General features: G+C 58.6%; 1 protein-coding gene and 1 non-coding gene across 2 annotated transcripts; both read right to left on the bottom strand.

Annotated features, from left to right (window-relative positions):
- Positions 1-4162: 4162 nt before the first annotated feature.
- Positions 4163-5176, bottom strand: LOC127594783 (uncharacterized). Its single transcript, XM_052056547.1, has one exon. The coding sequence runs from the start codon at positions 5174-5176 to the stop codon at positions 4163-4165; it is 1014 nt and encodes a 337-aa protein (XP_051912507.1).
- A 10-nt stretch (positions 5177-5186) lies between these two features.
- Positions 5187-5266, bottom strand: trnal-aag (transfer RNA leucine (anticodon AAG)). The gene has a single exon. It is a non-coding gene; the product is annotated as a tRNA-Leu (tRNA).
- Between the last annotated feature and the right edge of the window lie 10943 nt (positions 5267-16209).

The raw sequence follows: 16209 nt of genomic DNA, 5'->3' as shown, positions 1-16209 counted from the left end.
GCGGGGCATCGACTCCATCCGCAGCCGGGCTGCCTCATAGACCAAGCCCCGGCCTTCCGCCCGCGAACTCGAGGCAGAAGCCCGCGCCCTGCAAGCGCAAACAGACTTTTACCGACAGCAGCACGAAAAAATGGAGGCCCGCGCTTCTCAGTTCGAGCAAACCAATCGGCAGCTCGAAATGCAGGTTTGCTAGCTGCAAGCCAAGACGACCACTCTCGAGGCTACACAGAGCAAGCAGGTGATGGCCCTGACGCTGGAAGTCGAGCGCCTCAGGAGCGAGAACCAGCAGCTCAAGAGAAGCGAGTCGCTCGCAAGAGAATACAAAGAGAAGTTTGACCGGCTTTCTGCCCGCTACGAACTACTGCAGGAAGACCTCAGGTTCCTGAAGGCGGATGTCGGCAAAATGCACGGGATCTTTGAGAAATGATGCGTCAGAAGATGAATTCGAGCTTGGAGTTCATGGCCCCCAGGCCCCGCACCCGCGCGCCCTGCTCCCGCAGTGCCATAATCATCCCCTTCTCGTGCTCCTCTCCGCGCAGCACCAGCCACACTTCACTCCCGGCTGCGCTCAGTCCGTACCTCCCCAGCAGCAGGTCCACCTCTCCCGCGGGCATTCCTTCGGGCATCACCACCAGCGGGTGGTCGTTGACGATGTTCGCCAGCATCTTGATCGGGAACTGGAACGGAAGCAGGACTATCGGCTTGCCTGATCTTATCTGTGACTCCCGCAGCTGGGAGCTGGGGAGTCTGTTTGAGTGCCGAGAAGGCTACACCTGCAAATGCCGAGAAGGCTCCATCCGCAGTTGGGAAGACGCCGAGGGCGGAGATTCCATGGGCTCTTTCCTTCTCGCGAAGGGAGAGGGCTTGCCCTCTTCCTCCCCGTAGAAAAGCCTCATGTTCTTGAGGAAAGCAGGGTCGCGCGTGCTCGGGATTGGCTGGTGCCGGGAGCGAGGTGCACTGCCCCGCTCCATGGCCTGCCGCAGACTGTGATGCTTCCTGGTGCTGTCTCGGTCTGGAATTTGGTCCGCATAGAAAAGATCACGGTTGCGTTAGAACTGGGGGTCCATGATGTGCTAGCTTGAGGGCTGGGGCTACCTCGGGTCCGGGTAGCGGTCACGAGGGGCGAGGGGCTCTGCCCCATAGCGAGCCTGCATGCCCCTGATGCTGCCCTCGTAATGGGCCATGCTCTCCTGAGTTGGCGTGTGCCCACGGTAGAACTGCTCAATGTTCTCCTTGTAGCTGTTCGGCTGCATTCCAGGTCGAGAGGAGGGCTTCTAGTCCGGGTGGATGAGTTCCTCAAGAGAGTCCTGCTGGTGCGGCAGTTTGCGAGGCTGTGGGGACTGCTGCTGCTCTAGGTAGCGGCGGACGGGCCCCGAGACGCCGGTCGTGGGGACGCCCTCACCGTAGTTCTTGAGGGGGTTGTAGTAGTGGTTCAGTTGCCTTTTGTTGTCTTGCATTTAAGATACGAATAAGGTCAAGGCTGGTTCAGAAGTCACCGAACAGGTCGCCAGCCCCACCCATGCCTTCGTCCGAATCCTCCTTAGGAGCCTCCTTCTTGGGTGCCTCCTTCTTCTTGTCCTCCTTCTTGGCGTCCTTCTTGCTGTCCTTGGCACTGGCCGCGGCCGCCGCAGGGGCTGCGGCGGGGGCGGGACCCGCATTGCCGACTGCCTTGAGGCCTGCTTGGATGATGGTGTTGAGGTCCTTACCCCCTGCGCCCTCGACAACCTTCTTGGAGATTTCGGGGTCAGGAGTGCCGCCGATGGCCTCGATGACCTTCTTGAGGTGGTCGGCAGCTGGTGAGCCGGGTACTGGGCTTGGGAGTGCCTCCGAGGACGCAGAGCGCGTAGGCTGCCAGCTCCTTCATTTCAACAAATTAATTTGGATTATCAGAACACCTGGTCCTCGCGGTCCGGCATGGGGTCTTCGGGCCGCTCACTCAGCAGAAAAAAACTGCGGATCCGGTTCTGGATGTCCACCGCCTCCAGCGCCAGCGCCCGGATCTACTGCTGGGCGGCCTGCACCTCCGTCCTGCGCTGCTGCTCCCTCTCCATGAGCTTGAAGAAGGCCCGTTTTAGCACCCGGTTCTGCCCCTAGAAGTGTCCAATGCGGGCCCGCTGCTGACTGATTTTCTGGATCAGCGGATTCGAGCTCAGCCGCGCTTGAAGGTACCCGCGGGCCTTGGACTCGTTCGCAGGCAGTTCTCGGATTATCTGGTTCACCAAGGTCTCACCCCTCTAGTCCTCGCCGCCCTCGCTGCTCGGCTCGGAAGGGATCGGGTCCGAGCCATCATCTTTCAGCAGCACCCCTCGAACCATTTCCAAGTCGTTTTCGAGTTCCTCGAGCAGCTGTCGAATGCTCCGGATCGAGTGGTGCGGGAACTCTGTGGAGAGCTTGTTGGTGTTCTCTTCGGTGAGTCGCTGGGCCTGCTGGTACTGGGAGCGGGCCTGGCGTCCGGGCCGCAGCCGGGCGGACGTGTCGTGCAGGGTACGCTTGAGAACCGGCCCAAACATACTCAAATAACAATTGCGGTCAATTGGCTCAGTGATATTCCTCTACAAAAGGTAGGTCCCACCCTCCCTCTGCGCTGAAGTGCAGCCGGTCCAGTGCCACCAGCAAGCCCGCCAGCCCGCCCCCCAGCCCCAGCAACACCAGCAGCAGCCCAGGCCCTGCTATTGCTGCCATTGCACCGACGCAGACCGGCAGGGCGGCTGCGCCGAGGGTCAGTTCGACTAAATTCAGTAGAAAGGGGAGCAGAAGCTGAGCAAGCAGCAGCTAGACACGCTTGGGAGTGCTTCTTTCACTGCTGGCTGCCAGCAGACAGCTGATCAAATACAAGGCGTGCCACAGGGAACTGCTGAACTAGTGATCTGGTCTCCACTAGGCTGAGACACATTTGGTGCGCAGCAGGATCACTCCTAGATCGAGCAGCAGCAGGGCGGCCAGCTTGAGGCGGGGGCCGATGTCGCCATACAGGTAGGGCAAAGTGGGGGCCAACCCGCATGCCACTCCCAGCAGCCCTCCCGCGGAGACAAGCCTGCCGAGGCTGTCCAGCCCGAGCCGCCGAAAGTAACTGAGTTCAGTCAGGGTCAAGGTAAACAACCACACAACCAGGAGTTGGGGGATGGAAAAGTTTAGCTGACTAGACTGGTGTCGGGCCGCGACCAAACTGATATTTGCCAGCAGGGGCAGCACTGCCCGCAGGTAGGCCCCGGGCGGCCTGAGGACGGCGTACTGGAACGTGACTGGGGCGAGTACGGCCCTCGAGGGAGAGGCGGTGTCCACCAGCCGCCAGTTTTCCCAGAGGGGCAGTGTGTCGATCGAAGACATTAAATCAGCAGTAGAGGGTCTGATAGAGCCGGCTGCTCCGTCGGGTGACCAGCTGCATCTCCTGGCTGAGGAAGGCGTACTTCTGCCTCTCCAGCTCGCTGATCTTCACCGCGCCGTGCTTGCTCTCGAGTCTTTGCACCTCGCCCAGCAGACCGTTCAGCAGGGGCCGCTCTACCGCCCTGCTCTCAAGCGAGGTCCTGATCAAGGCGTCCTCCCGCTGCAGCTCCGGCCGGCGATGCATCTGCACAGACTCGTAGGCCTGCCCGAGCTTGTCGAGCTCGCTTCGAATAGCCGTCATTGCGCTTTCATGCTTCAACTCAGAGCGAGTCCTGATGTCCTTGACCAAGGAGGAGGTGAACAGCCCGAGCTCAAAAAGCTTGGCCTCGTCCGACTCAGACTTGAAGACCATCTGGGTGGCCTGGAAATGGCTGCGAACGTCGGCCGGCTCGATGTTGCGTCTGAGTTCCTTGTCGCGCATTACGAGCGCCTGGGTGAAGGTTGCAAAGCCTTCAAGTCCCTTGACCACCTGGAGCATCAGCCCGATCTCGGAATCGTAAACCAGCCAGAACTTCTCCCAGACAGTCAGGAATTCATCCGTTCGCTTGCGCAGCTTTTCCAGGAACTAGGAGAGGACCGGCCGCGAGGTGCGTTTCAAGCCGACTTTCCACTGCCCCGAGAAAGTCTGCTTCTTGGCCTCGAGAGCCCGGGTGTCGATGGACGAACAGCTCTTGAAGTAGCGCTGGTTGGTGGCGGCCAGCTTTTTGGCGAAGGCGGCCTGACGCTCGAGGGCGACTTGAGTTCTGCCGGTGCTGGGTCGCTTCATTAAGATGATTGATCAGAGCCTTTCGACCAGGATGCTGGGGGCGACCTTGCCGAACATGCAGAGTCCGTTGCGCCAGTCGTCGCCCAGAGCGTAGGCCAGCAACTTTCCCGAGGGAGAGAAACGCACCGCCGTCACCGGGGAGTCCACGTCGATGATCATCACATGGTTGCGACTGCTGGTGTTCCAGATGGCGAGCTTGTTGGTAGCGGACCCGCAGGCAAAGTTCTCGGAGTGATGGGGGTGGAAGTCCATGCAGTTGATGGGATGGCTTATATCCGTCTTGATGTAGGACGAGGTCTCTTTCTCTACCTTGCAGGCCTTGAAGATCAGGGCCTTTTCCAGTTCGTACTGCTCGTGCCTCTTGCCGACGTTGTTGATGGCCACGCGGCCGTCGATCGAGCCCATGAGGCAGATGCTCAGCTGCTGGTTGAAGCGCACCGCCGACAGCACCGAGTATGAGCCCAGTGAGGATCTCACCATGTCCTGCTTCATCGTCAGGTCAAGGTTGCAACAGATGTAGTTCTCGTTCGACAGGCCCAGCACCAGGGCGTTCCCCCGTAGGTCCCCGTTCAGCACGCGCTCTCCCAGGATGTGTGAGCCGGACGGGCTGGGGTCGCCCAGTCGCCAGAAGAACACCTTCTTGTCCGTCCCCCCTGACACCAGCATGGCCATGTTCTCCTTCCACGCCAGCATCGTGACCGGGCCCTCGTGCCGGCCCACCAAGCTCTGCGATTTCGAGTTCAGGTCAATGAAGTAAATCGCGCCATTGGCCAGCCCGACACAGACGTGGCTTTGGACGATGGCCATGCAGATGATGGGCTCACCGAGGAACAGACTGAAAACCTCTTTGATGGACTGAGTATAGGTACTGTTCTCGATGGTGTAGACCCGGAGGTAGCCGTCCCAGCCGCCTGCCACGAAAAAGCGCTCGTCGCCCCCCAGCCATTCCAGTTGGGCGACCGTGTCCAGGGGCTGGTGACTGGGGTCGGCCACCTTGATCTTGGCGGAGTGGATGTGGTGGTACATATCAAAAAAGTGTGGACAGTGGGGTTTGAACCCACGCCCTTTCGGAATAGAGCCTTAATCTACCGCCTTAGACCACTCGGCCATGTCCACCTCTGCTCCCCTCCTCCCTACCTCAGTCAACCCTCTGATTTAATGCCCAGTTTCACCCGCAGTATCACCCCTCGTCAGTTTGAGTTCCAGCTGACTGCCCGACCCGCCCGCAAGAAGGCGGTGGGCCGCCCGCCCGTGCAGCTGCCTGCCGCCTGGAAAAAAGAACACCCCCGGGCGCATAGTATGGGAGACGTCTACAAAAGCGAATACTTCCTGATCAAGCGCAGGGCAAAAAAATCCTGCTCGGGGCGCAAGCGGCAGGCGAGGTCTGCCTGCACGATCGAAAGCATCTCGCACCAGCGCGGACTCCGCTGCTCGATGTTGGCGGAGGCTGCCTCACAGAAGATGTTTTACCGTCTGCGCGAGCAGACTCCGCAGCAGAAGGGAAAGGTGCGGAGGGAGTCCAGCTACCTGTAAGGAAGTGGAGGGGCGCGGAGGGGAGTAACGATCCGGTTCGGGAGGCTGGCTGGGAAGGAGGTGCTGGTGCGGCAGTACAAGGCTTCGAAGGGGATCAGCATCCAGGCCATCATCAACTAGCTGAAAGGGCTGGCGGAGTTCGACCACCCTAACATCGCGCGATTGCAGGACGTGTTCCTGCGAGAGGACTCGATCAACATCGTGACGCCGATGTTCTCGCGGGTGATGCTGAGCGAGCTGCTGCAAGCGCGGCGGCTGGAGGCGGAAGAGGTGGACCGGGTGATGCACCAGCTGGTCGACGTCATCGAGTACATCCACTCTCGGGACTACTACTACCACAGTCTGCACATCAGCAACATCCAGATCGACCCGGCCTCCCTGCGCCTGCAGCTGATCAGCTTCGACTTCTGCAGGACCATCGAGCAGCGGCCCGAGGACCGGCTGCCCTCGCCGCAGCTGGCCGCCCCCGAGCAGATCCTGCACGAGGCCTGTCTCAACAAGGAGATCGACTACTGGACTCTGGGGGTTATTCTGCACCTCATGCTGTTCGGGCGATACCCCTTCGACCATCCTGACCAGGTGAAGCTGCTGAACATGATCGTGAAGGCCCCGCTGCGGCTGCCGGCGGGGGTGGAGCCCCGCCACCGCACCCTGCTGGAGGGCTTCCTGCAGAAGGACCCGGTTTGGCGCCTGACCTGCAAAGAGGTGCTGGGCAAGGGGCTGCTGAGGAACGCATGAATGGTACAGGTCAGAATCGCTTTTTGAGGTGCTTCACCCCGATCTGATTGATGAGCTCGTCGATCCGCTCGATCTCGCTCTGCTTGCTCTGCCGGGTCTCCAGCCGCAGGGTGCCCAGGTCAGAGCGCACCTGCTGCTCGTGCGCCTTCCACTCGCTGAGGCAGGCCAGCTGCTTGGTCTTGCACTCTAGCTCCTTCCGCAGCTGGGCTATGAGCCCGCCGTTGTCGTCCTTGGCCTGCTTCAGGTAATCCAGCTCGACCTGCCCCCGCCTGTGCTCCCGCTGGCAGGCAGTCAGCCTGTCCCCCGCCAGGTCCAGCTCTTGCTGTAGGAGCCGCGCCCGTGCCTCCCGCTCCTCCAGCCGCAGCCGCAGTTCCCGGGCCTGCGCGTCCCGTTTCTGCAGCTCGCTGGTCCTGCGCTCGAGTTCGGCAGTTAGCTAAAGGTTTTCCTTATGGGCCCGCACGTCCTGTCGGTTTAGCTGGTCCTTAAGCTGCAGGACAGTGCTGTCCCGGTCCTGCAGATCATCCTCGAGCATCTGCTTCTCCTGGGTGAGGCGCGAGATGGTCTACTCGCTGTCGTTGCGGCCCTGGCTGCTGAGCTGTTTGGCCTCTTCGAGCTGGGCCACGCGAGAAGTTAGCTCTGATAAGCGTGCCTCCGCCGTGGCTAGTTCCTGAGCAGTGCTGCCCAGCTTTATCTTGAGCTGCTGGATAGTGAAGTTCGAACCCTCCTCCAGGTCCTCGTGCTGCAGCTTGAGCAGCCCGATAGTCTTTTCGTGTTTGGCGTTCGTGACCAGGGTGCGTTCCAGCTCGTGCTGAGTGCTCGAGAGTTGCTACCGAAGGCCGAGCACCGTGCCGTGCAGGTTTTAGCCATCCAGGCGATCATACTGGCTTCGGAAGTGTTAGGCGTCGTCCTTGGCCCGCTGCAGCTCGTAAGTCAGTCGGTCATGGTCGGTGAGCAGCTGCTCGTAAGCGGCCTTGGTCTTGACCAGCGACTCCGCCTCCCTCCGGAGTCTCTAGTTGTCCTGGCGGCTCTCAGCCAACTCCTCCTCCTTCCTCTCAAACTCAAGCTTTAGGACCTCAATCTTCTCTCGCTGGATCCGAAGGCGGTCGGCGTTGTCCTTCTCCTGGACAATTTCATTGAGCTCTCCTTCGCAGGGGTCCATACAGAGGGCGGGCTCAAGGCGGCAGTGGGCTGGGCTGGCGGGGCGGGGCAGACGGCCTTCCCAACCGACTTTTTACATCTTTTATTATTAACCGGTTATTGCAAAAGTTGATATGGACCTCTCGGACAGGTAGCCCTTCCCCTCCGAGCGCAGGGGGCAGATCAGCCTTCTCAGCAAGGCCCGTCTCCTCTCCCGGCCCGTGGTCGTTAAGTCCTCCGACCCCCACGCCTCCCCCTTCACCCAAAGCCTGGTGGCCTCAATGCGCCTCGAGCACAATGAGCTACAGGCCTACCGGCTGCTACAGGGCCGATCTTACATTCCAGAAATCTTTCAGCTGAGCAAAGAAGGAGAGCCCTTTGAAATCGTGATGGAAGACCTGTGTGAGTGGCAGGAGGTAACGGCGGACTCAGCTAGGAAGGTCTGTCGAGTGCTGGCTAGGCACCATGCAGAGTTGCTGGGCTAGGCCTTGTCCTAGTTTCCCAGCCAGAAACGCTGTTCACTTTTCTGAAGCAGGACCCGTCTTTGAAAATGGAGCTCTCCGCCGACCTGGTATCAAAACTGACCGAATAGTTCAGCAAAAAACTGCGGGACTTTCTCGAATTACGTGAAGGCGAATAAGTTCCTGACCTAGCTGCTCGGCTCTCTAATGATGCCGAATCACCATCGAGCCGTAGAACTGTATCGCTAGTCCCTCAGCTACTCGATGCTCAACAGGATTTCCACACGCTGATCCACTGGGACGTGAAAGGCGAGAACATGTTCGTCCGAGAGCAGGAGGTCAAGCTAATCGACTGGCAGGTTCGCTGCTCGGGGAAACCCCTTCATCGACTGCATCGGTTCCTCACCGTCATCCTGCCCCCAGCAGACGAGTCATACGACGGCTTGGTCGAAGAATACTTATCCGGCCTGCCCAAGCATGCACATTTGTTCCGCGAACACGCCCAGCGCGGTTGGCGCCTCTACGTGGCCGTAGAGCTGTCCCTGCTATGCGACTTAGGAGGGCTGTTTGCAGGGATGACTCGCTAGATTCACAGAGCGCGAGAAGGGCATCCGGCTGCTTGTGGACTTGCTGCCTAGACTGCTGCGGCAGCTAGAACGGGCAGCCCCTGAAATTTATTGATGTACGCCAGCTCGCTCGTGTAGTCAGGGAGGCGGGTGGTCAACAGCGAGGCCTCGCCCACCGCGTTCCTACGCTCGCAACCTGCGCAAGCTTTACGACCCCAACTACGTGGAGAGTGAGCAAAAGGTGCAGCGGCAGGCCGAGTACAAGCAGAAACTGCTTGAGCAAAATGGAGGAGCAACGCCTCAAGAAGGAGAAGGAAAAGGAGCTTATTCGCCGCGAGGATGAAAAGCTCATGCGCGAAATCCAGCTCCAGCAGGACCAGGCCATCCGCCCTGCCCACCCTCAGCCCAAGGAGAAGCACGCCTTCCTCATCCCGCGAAGCGCAAACAAGGCAAACCGTGGCCCCAGCCCACCTGGGCTCGAAATCAAAGCAGCCCCACCACCACGCCTCGATGCCCGTCCGATAGCGCATTGCCTCCGAAGCCCCCCGGCGAGAGTCGACCCTGTTGATGGCCCGGGGACTGCACCAGGAGGAGCAAGCCCTACGGCTAAGCGGGCACACCGAGGACGAAAAAAGAATTATCAGCAGGGCTGTAGCTCCTTGACTTCCGGACGATTGACAAGAAGGAGTATGAGTGGACCTTCTGGACATCCGTAAAAAACTGCACGAGCGCACTCCGGCAGTCCCCGCCCAGTCGCAGGCCAATCTTCCGGCTCACTCGATTTCTGAGTCGAGGAGGCGAGTGAGTCCGGGCGGGGGGCGGCAGGACGTGCGGCAGGACGTGCGGCTGGACGGGATGCTCCACGAAATCGACCTTCTAATGCAGCGCTGAATTATGTCCTTTTGCAATAATAAATGCTCCTGTTGGCCAGCTTGTTGATCCAGGCGAAGGCTGACATCGTCTGGCCCTTCACAGTCTGCCAGGAGCAGTCGAGTTACCAGATCACGAACGTAACTCTGACTTCTGTGCCAGTCCGGAATACCAACGGCACTTTCCGGATGTTCGGATCCGCGGAGGCCGACCTGCAGATGAAGCAGGCCGACCTGGAAGTTAAGCTGAACGGCCTGCATCTGGACAACATCCTGGTGCCGTACTCCATCCACTACGACGAGGGGAGACCGCATCTCCTTCAACTATACCAACTTCGCGCCTTCCTTCGCGCCCCCAGGCACCTACTCCTTGATCTTCCAGTTCCGGACCGTCGATGACGCCAAAGTTGGGTGGTGTCTAGGTCCAATTTAAGCTCTGATCTGAAAGTTCGCATATTTTTGGCTGATGCGTGATTTCGTCACAGCAAGTCATCGAAGTGCGAAAACCGGTCCGGCTTGGGTCCCTGCCTTTGGCTCCCCGCCTGCAGGCGTCATTAGCCCCAGTCGGTTACGAATGCCTATTCCTTCCCAGGCTTGCCCTAAAGTCCGAGAGGATCGTCCTCTACCTTGAAACTGCAGGGAAGGCGCCTTGAGGCTGTCCCTGAGGCACTGTCGCTGCAGGCGTTTGGCTTGGCCAGAACGAGTCAGTGGGACTCTGCTTCGGTACCACCTGAGGTTGATCGACTTTGAGCTGTTGAGGCCTGGGCCAAGCATGGGCAGGGGCTAATCCGCACCAGGCCCCGGCTTTGGCTTTGTTTATGGCGAAGCAGGCTTGACGTCGATAAAGAATTATTTATAATGCTGCGGAGATTCTTGATTAAGCTTTTTAGATAGGTCTACCTCGGGACTCAAGGAGCCGGCATTGCTCTTCACGGGACTGACGCTCACCTGTTTCGTCAGGTCAATAATCTCGACTTTGCTTTCCTAGACAGGCTATCGTCCGCTGGTGGGGCTCTTGCGGACGATGGGCGGCGGCATTTCAAGTTTGGCTTTGGGTTTAACGGCAGTCTCCCTTCCAGTGGTGTCTGCGGGTCCCATGAAGAAGGAAGCAATCGAGTCAAAAACGCTTTAGTTCTTAACTTCGTGGGGGAGCCGGGCGCTTGCCTAGGTGCTCTAGGTTCTCGATGCTGAGTTATTTCGCCTTCATTTCGCTCTCGTAGTTCTCCTCCCCGATCTCCAGCACAATTTGCCTAATTTCGGTCTCGATGTGCTAGAAATGATGTTTTCGTGGTGCTTGTCCCGCACAAACGCCAGGAACAGATCCGAAAGCTCCTTGAAGCGGCCGGCGATCGTCTCCATGATGCTGCCCGTGAACTTACGGATGTTTTCGGAAAACCGCTGCCAGGTCACGGTCACCTGCGCCACGATCTTGTTGGCATTGGCCGCAATGGCATTTTCGCAATCGTCCAGCTTCTTCTCATTCTGGTGAGGGGCGGACCCTGGTGATGCGGACCTCCTCCTCGGGCGAGATGCGCTGCATGCGGATGAGTTTTTCGTTCTTGTTCTGGTTGAGCTCGTCGAGCTTGGTGCGGTAGTGGGCGTGCTTCTTCTTGAGTTCGCAGTACTCTTGGTCTAGCTTGCTGAAGTTGAAGACGTGGGTCTTGGCTAGCATATCGGAGAACTGCTTGTTGACCAGCTTGGTGAATTCGCGGCTGCTGTCCTCCATCGCGCCCGAACTCTTGCTGATCTCGGCCTTGGCCTCGCGGAACTTGTTCTAGGAGTCGATTATGTTCACGTACTCACGGATGAACCCCGAGAAGAACTGCGCCACGCCGGTCAGGGAGCTCAGCAGCCCCTGAAGCGCTTCTCCAGGCTGGGCCACGTGCCCGTTCACGCTCGCGTTGCGGCTCAGCGAATAGCTCACAACCCGGTCCTTCATACCAAATCAAATAAGTTTACCCATCATTCCCGGGCCCTGCGCATCAGGCTGTTCATCTCCACCGACAGCGTCTGCAGGGACGCCTTCAGCCGCTGGTTTTCCAGCAGCACTTTCTCCGCTAGGTCCACCAGCCCCTCCCGCGGCAGCTTCTGCGCCTGCCTGAACTCGCTCCAGACCTGCTCTTCCACCTCGTCCGCCTATGTGAGCGACGGTCCCGTCTTCATCGCCTGCGCTCCCAGCATAGCGATCAAGTCCTGTTGCTCTACAAGTCTATTCTGCATGCGCTGGTTAACCCTCCTCTCCTAGACCAGACTGCCCTTCAGGGAGTTGATGGTGTCCTAGTACTCGCGAAAAGCCGCGCCTCCGCCGCCGGTCATGAGGCGCATGTTCTGTGGCGCTCCTTGCTGAGCAGCTGCCTGACCTCAAACAACTGTTCTTCCTTCCTCTGCTCTCTCCTGTTCAGTTCTCCCTCACAGTCGTCAAGTCTGTGCTATGCTTATTATAGTCGAAGCTCGGCCTATAGGAGTTAGCCTTGCCGGTACTGGCAATGACTCTCCATCTCTTTAAGCCTGCTCCGCAGCAGTTCCGCTTCGTCTGAAGCCCGCAGCCATCTCTGCTGGGTCCCTGTTTGTTCCTCCTGCAGATGCTCAAGCTGCGCATTGAGCTGTTGATTTCGTTCCTGCAGGGCCTAAACTTCTTGGGCCTTTTGACGGAGCATGGCCTGGCAATTCTGGAGGTCGGCGCAGGCCTTGGCCAGGTCGCGGGGCAGCTGCCTCTGCTCGGCCAGCAGAGCCTCGAGCCTGCTGATTTCTCTGCGAAGAGTGAAGTGCTCGGAAGACAGGTCTCGCAGATTCTTGAGTTCATCACTTGCTTGATCGAGAGAGGTCTTGAGCTAGAGGTACAAGCTTGCGTACTTGTCGCGCTCCTGCCGCAGGGCCTGTACCGCCTGCCCACTCTGCCGGCCTCTTCCCGGTATTCAGCCACGCTTACTTCGAGGGTGTCCTTGATGGCCTCGAGGCCCTGGACTTTTCCTGTGCGTGGGAGAGGTCCTTCTTGAGCTTGCTGAGGACCTTGTACATCTTGGACAGCTCCTCCTTCTTGATACTGGTCTCCTCTTCTGACATATGGAATTCGAGGACAAAAAACAGGCTTACGAGAACTTCCAAGTCACTACCGACCACTCCGACAAGAAACTCCACCTGCCGCCTGGTCCAGCACTGCAAGAACACCTTCTTCACCCTCGGCTTCCGCCGCAAGGAGAAGAAGAGGTTCGATGAACTCATCAAGATCTTCGACATGCGCTACGACCGGGTCCACTCCACCATGCTCATCAACGACTTGTGGCCCGACCGGACCTTGATACAGTACCTCGAAAACACCAAGATGGCCGCCCACAAGAAGTCCATCCTCGAGCTCATCAAGCACGACCGCATCTTCCGCAAGCGGGAGGCTCCTGCCCCGCGGCCCCCTCGGGACCTTCTGCCTGTGCATGCCGAGAGCCTCCCGCGAAAGCGGTAGCACTGCTCGAAGGCGGAGCTGGAGGGGTTCCGCAGGCGGCTGGACGAAGTCATCCAAGGCGCCCGTGAGAGAAGGATAGTGTGATCATTTTTTGTCATCCTCCAAGAGCTTGTGGCTCATGAAGGTGCTTAGGAAGTGCAGCTTCAGCTTTTCGAGGGAGTTCTCCATGCCGCGGCAGGACATGATGTCCCACCCCTAGCTGAATTTCTCCATCAGGCTCAGCCGGCTGTGCCCCATCCCCACCACCACCACCCGCCGCACCCCAGCCTTCGCGCACTGGTGCAGGTCTGCGATGTCCCCGTCCGTGAGCACTACCGCGAGGCAACCCGGAGCACATTATTTTAGTTCCTCCAGCATTGGCATGAGTTCTGCTGTCGACCCCATGCGTTTCACGCGTAAGGCCGCGTAGTGCTCGAGTAGATGCTGATGGGAAAGTGCGACGAGCGGAGTGGTCACCTGCACTGCGTGTAGGGAAAAGCCGTAGAAAAGCACTTTGGGCGAGAGGGCGCAGGGGAAATCGAACAGCCTGCGGATGGCGGTCTCGTAGTCTCCCTCGTGGAGAGAGGGGTACTCGCTGCCGAGCTCGCCGTTGGAGCAGCTCATGTCTATGCAGACGGCGAGGTCCGGAAACTATCCCTTGCGCTTGAGGACGTGAGGGATGGAGAGGATCTGACTGATTTATCGAATGAGCACAAGCTTGATTTTCTAGTTCTTGAAGCGGGTCTCCTGGTTGACCATCTGGATGACTGCGATGAGCTTCCCGTCGATCTCGATCTTCAGGATTTCGATCGAGTATTTGTCCTGGTCCGCCATCAGGAAATTGTCGCTGAAGCAGATCCCATTACTATCCACCTTGGCCTCAAAAGTCCGCCGGAACAGTCCCATCTGGTACACAACGCTGCAAGTCCGCTCCACCATCGGGGTCAGGAACCGCCCTTTGAGCAGGAGGTAGATGCTCTGCTCCTCAGGTTTTCCGACCTGCGTCTTTATCAGCAAGGTTAGCTCTGGCCCCGCGTTGATTTTTGTAACCTTCTGTGCATGATGGAGGGCTATTTCTTTGACCCTGCCTTTCCACTGGAAGTCACTGCGGGACGCCTCCGCCACCAGGAAGAAAGTTCGCAGCCCCTTCCAGTCGAACTCCACTTCTGCAAAGGAAATCCACCGGGCGAGCTCGTCTTCGCTTTTGTACAAGACTCTGGCGAGAGGTTCCTCGTCGGAGGAAGCGAGGACGATCTCAAGGGGCAGGTCGGGGGCACGCTCTACTTTGAGCAGGAGTTGATAGTTAGAATAGCGCATGCCAAAGTTGATTGAATAAATTAGATCGCAATTTTTTTCATAATCAGCCGTCTCCCAGCAGCTTGGCAATGTTGCTCCGCCCCCGGATCTAGATCTCGGGGTGGTGATACACCAGCGAGTAGAGCCCGAAGACCAGCACGAACGCCAGCCTGTCCAACGACTCGTGGTACGGCAGCAGTCCCCTCCGCGCCAGCATCAGGTACACCGTCTTTATCGCCCGGGGCACCACGAAATAGGCCACCTCGACTCTGCGCCCGCCCTGCTCGAACATGATCCCCAGAGTGGCGTAGATGGAGCCACAGCAGATGGTCTGGGCTGGTGAGGGAGGGACGGGTCATGCCGAGGATGTCCTTGATCTTACAGACACTGATTTTCAGGCCTGTAACGAAGGTGGATTGAAACATGAGGCTGAGCACGATCCCGGTCACAAACTTGAGCAGGGTCTTCTTGGGTCTGGTGAGGATCGAACTCCTTTTTGAGGGCGCGGTGCTTGAGCAGGAGGGTCAGGGTGTGCAATATGAGATAGTACTTCCAATTGTTAGTGGATACCTCGATGTACTTCTTGATGATTTCGCGGAGACAGGAGTGGCCCTGGTGGATCGTCTGGCAGTCCATGTGCAGCCCGCTGGCGCAACGCAGAGCGTGCTCTCGCAAGAAGCACTCTGCCACCGGGGGGAATAACCTCATACTATTGATTATTTTCAACAAGCCATCCGTTTATCATCCGCGCACCGCCTTAATCCCCTGCTCTTTCAGAGCCCGCAGCACTCGCGTCAGTCCCGAGCTCGTCGTCAGGATAGTGAACTGCCCCCGCAGCTTGTCGATGTGCCGCAGTCCCAGCAGCTTCGTACTCCCCAGCAGCCGCGAAAGCAATTCCAGCGTCACCCTGTCCCAGCCCTCCTTCACCTCCACGTCTACTTTCTTCTACCTCTCGGGGTCCATGCTTCCCAGTCGCGCGACAGATTTTACCTTTGCGGGCCCGGACTGCGTCGGGCCGACCTTGCCTTTCGGCTTGGGCTTGGTCTTCGGGGCAGGAGGCGGCTTGAGGGGCTGACTTTCTTGCTTGGGCTACACTGGCTCATCCGGCAGGACTTGGGAGACAGTGAGTTCTTCCTTGGGGGGAGCAGCATCGTAGTGCTGGTGAGTGTCCATGGTGGATTTCATGTTTTCATAGTACCTGCGCTTGTGGTAGTCGGAGGAGTTGTCCACTTTCCAGCTCTTGGGGATGGAGTCGGTCCAGGCCTGTCTGTGGCTGAGCAGGGGCTCAACTCGTTCCTGGCCCTTTTTTGATCCGGACTGGCCCTGTCGCTCGGCCAAGTCAAACAAGTTTGAACCGTTGTTAAACCGTGACGACCCTTAGTTTTCGGCTTGCTGCTCCCTCTTCAGCGTACTCACTCGTCCGTAGCTAACCGCGGAGTCCGGGCGACGCTCCTGCTTCTCGGGCCGGGGGAGAGCGGCTTTGGGACAGGCGCAGACTCTCCGAAAATGGTAGATGTTCTTTCCATGGCCTTTTGAAGTGATGGTAGTTGAAATCAAAGTTGGCATTCTCATTGACCTGCGACTTTGGCCCGGCTTCGAATTTCTCGTCGCGCCACCGGGCATCGAAGGTGTCGGGGGCGCACCTGGACTGTCGCAGCATTTCTTGGTAGTCGTCATAGTCCCTGTGCATTTTTTATCGAAAGGGGTCGGCAGGCTGGTAGTGGTCGGGGCGGAAGGACTCGACGGGGATGACGGGCTATTTGGTCCCGAAGATGTCTTCGTGGAAGTGATGAGTTCGGCTCATTCAAACTGACCGCTATAATCAATGATTCAAAAGCTGATAATCACCTGGGGTCATCCTCGAAGCCCTCCACGTCCAGCAGCAGGGCTACTCCCATGAGGAGCCACTTTTTGGGCGGCTGCTTACTCGTCCGCAGAGGCACCAGGAACTGGATGTCCCCACCCCGGCTATTCGTCTGGAATACCGGGCACTCGAATTCCATGCGCCCCAGAGGAGGCCGCT

Source organism: Hippocampus zosterae, unplaced genomic scaffold (assembly GCF_025434085.1).
Source record: "Hippocampus zosterae strain Florida unplaced genomic scaffold, ASM2543408v3 HiC_scaffold_258, whole genome shotgun sequence".
Taxonomy (NCBI): domain Eukaryota; kingdom Metazoa; phylum Chordata; class Actinopteri; order Syngnathiformes; family Syngnathidae; genus Hippocampus; species Hippocampus zosterae.
The sequence above is the reverse complement of the archived record's forward strand: the minus strand, read 5'-3'. Positions and strand labels throughout refer to the sequence as shown.

Bases quoted from the DNA above. Each gene is read 5' to 3' on its own strand.
- LOC127594783 (XM_052056547.1), bottom strand. From the start codon at position 5,176: ATGTACCACCACATCCACTCCGCCAAGATCAAGGTGGCCGACCCCAGT.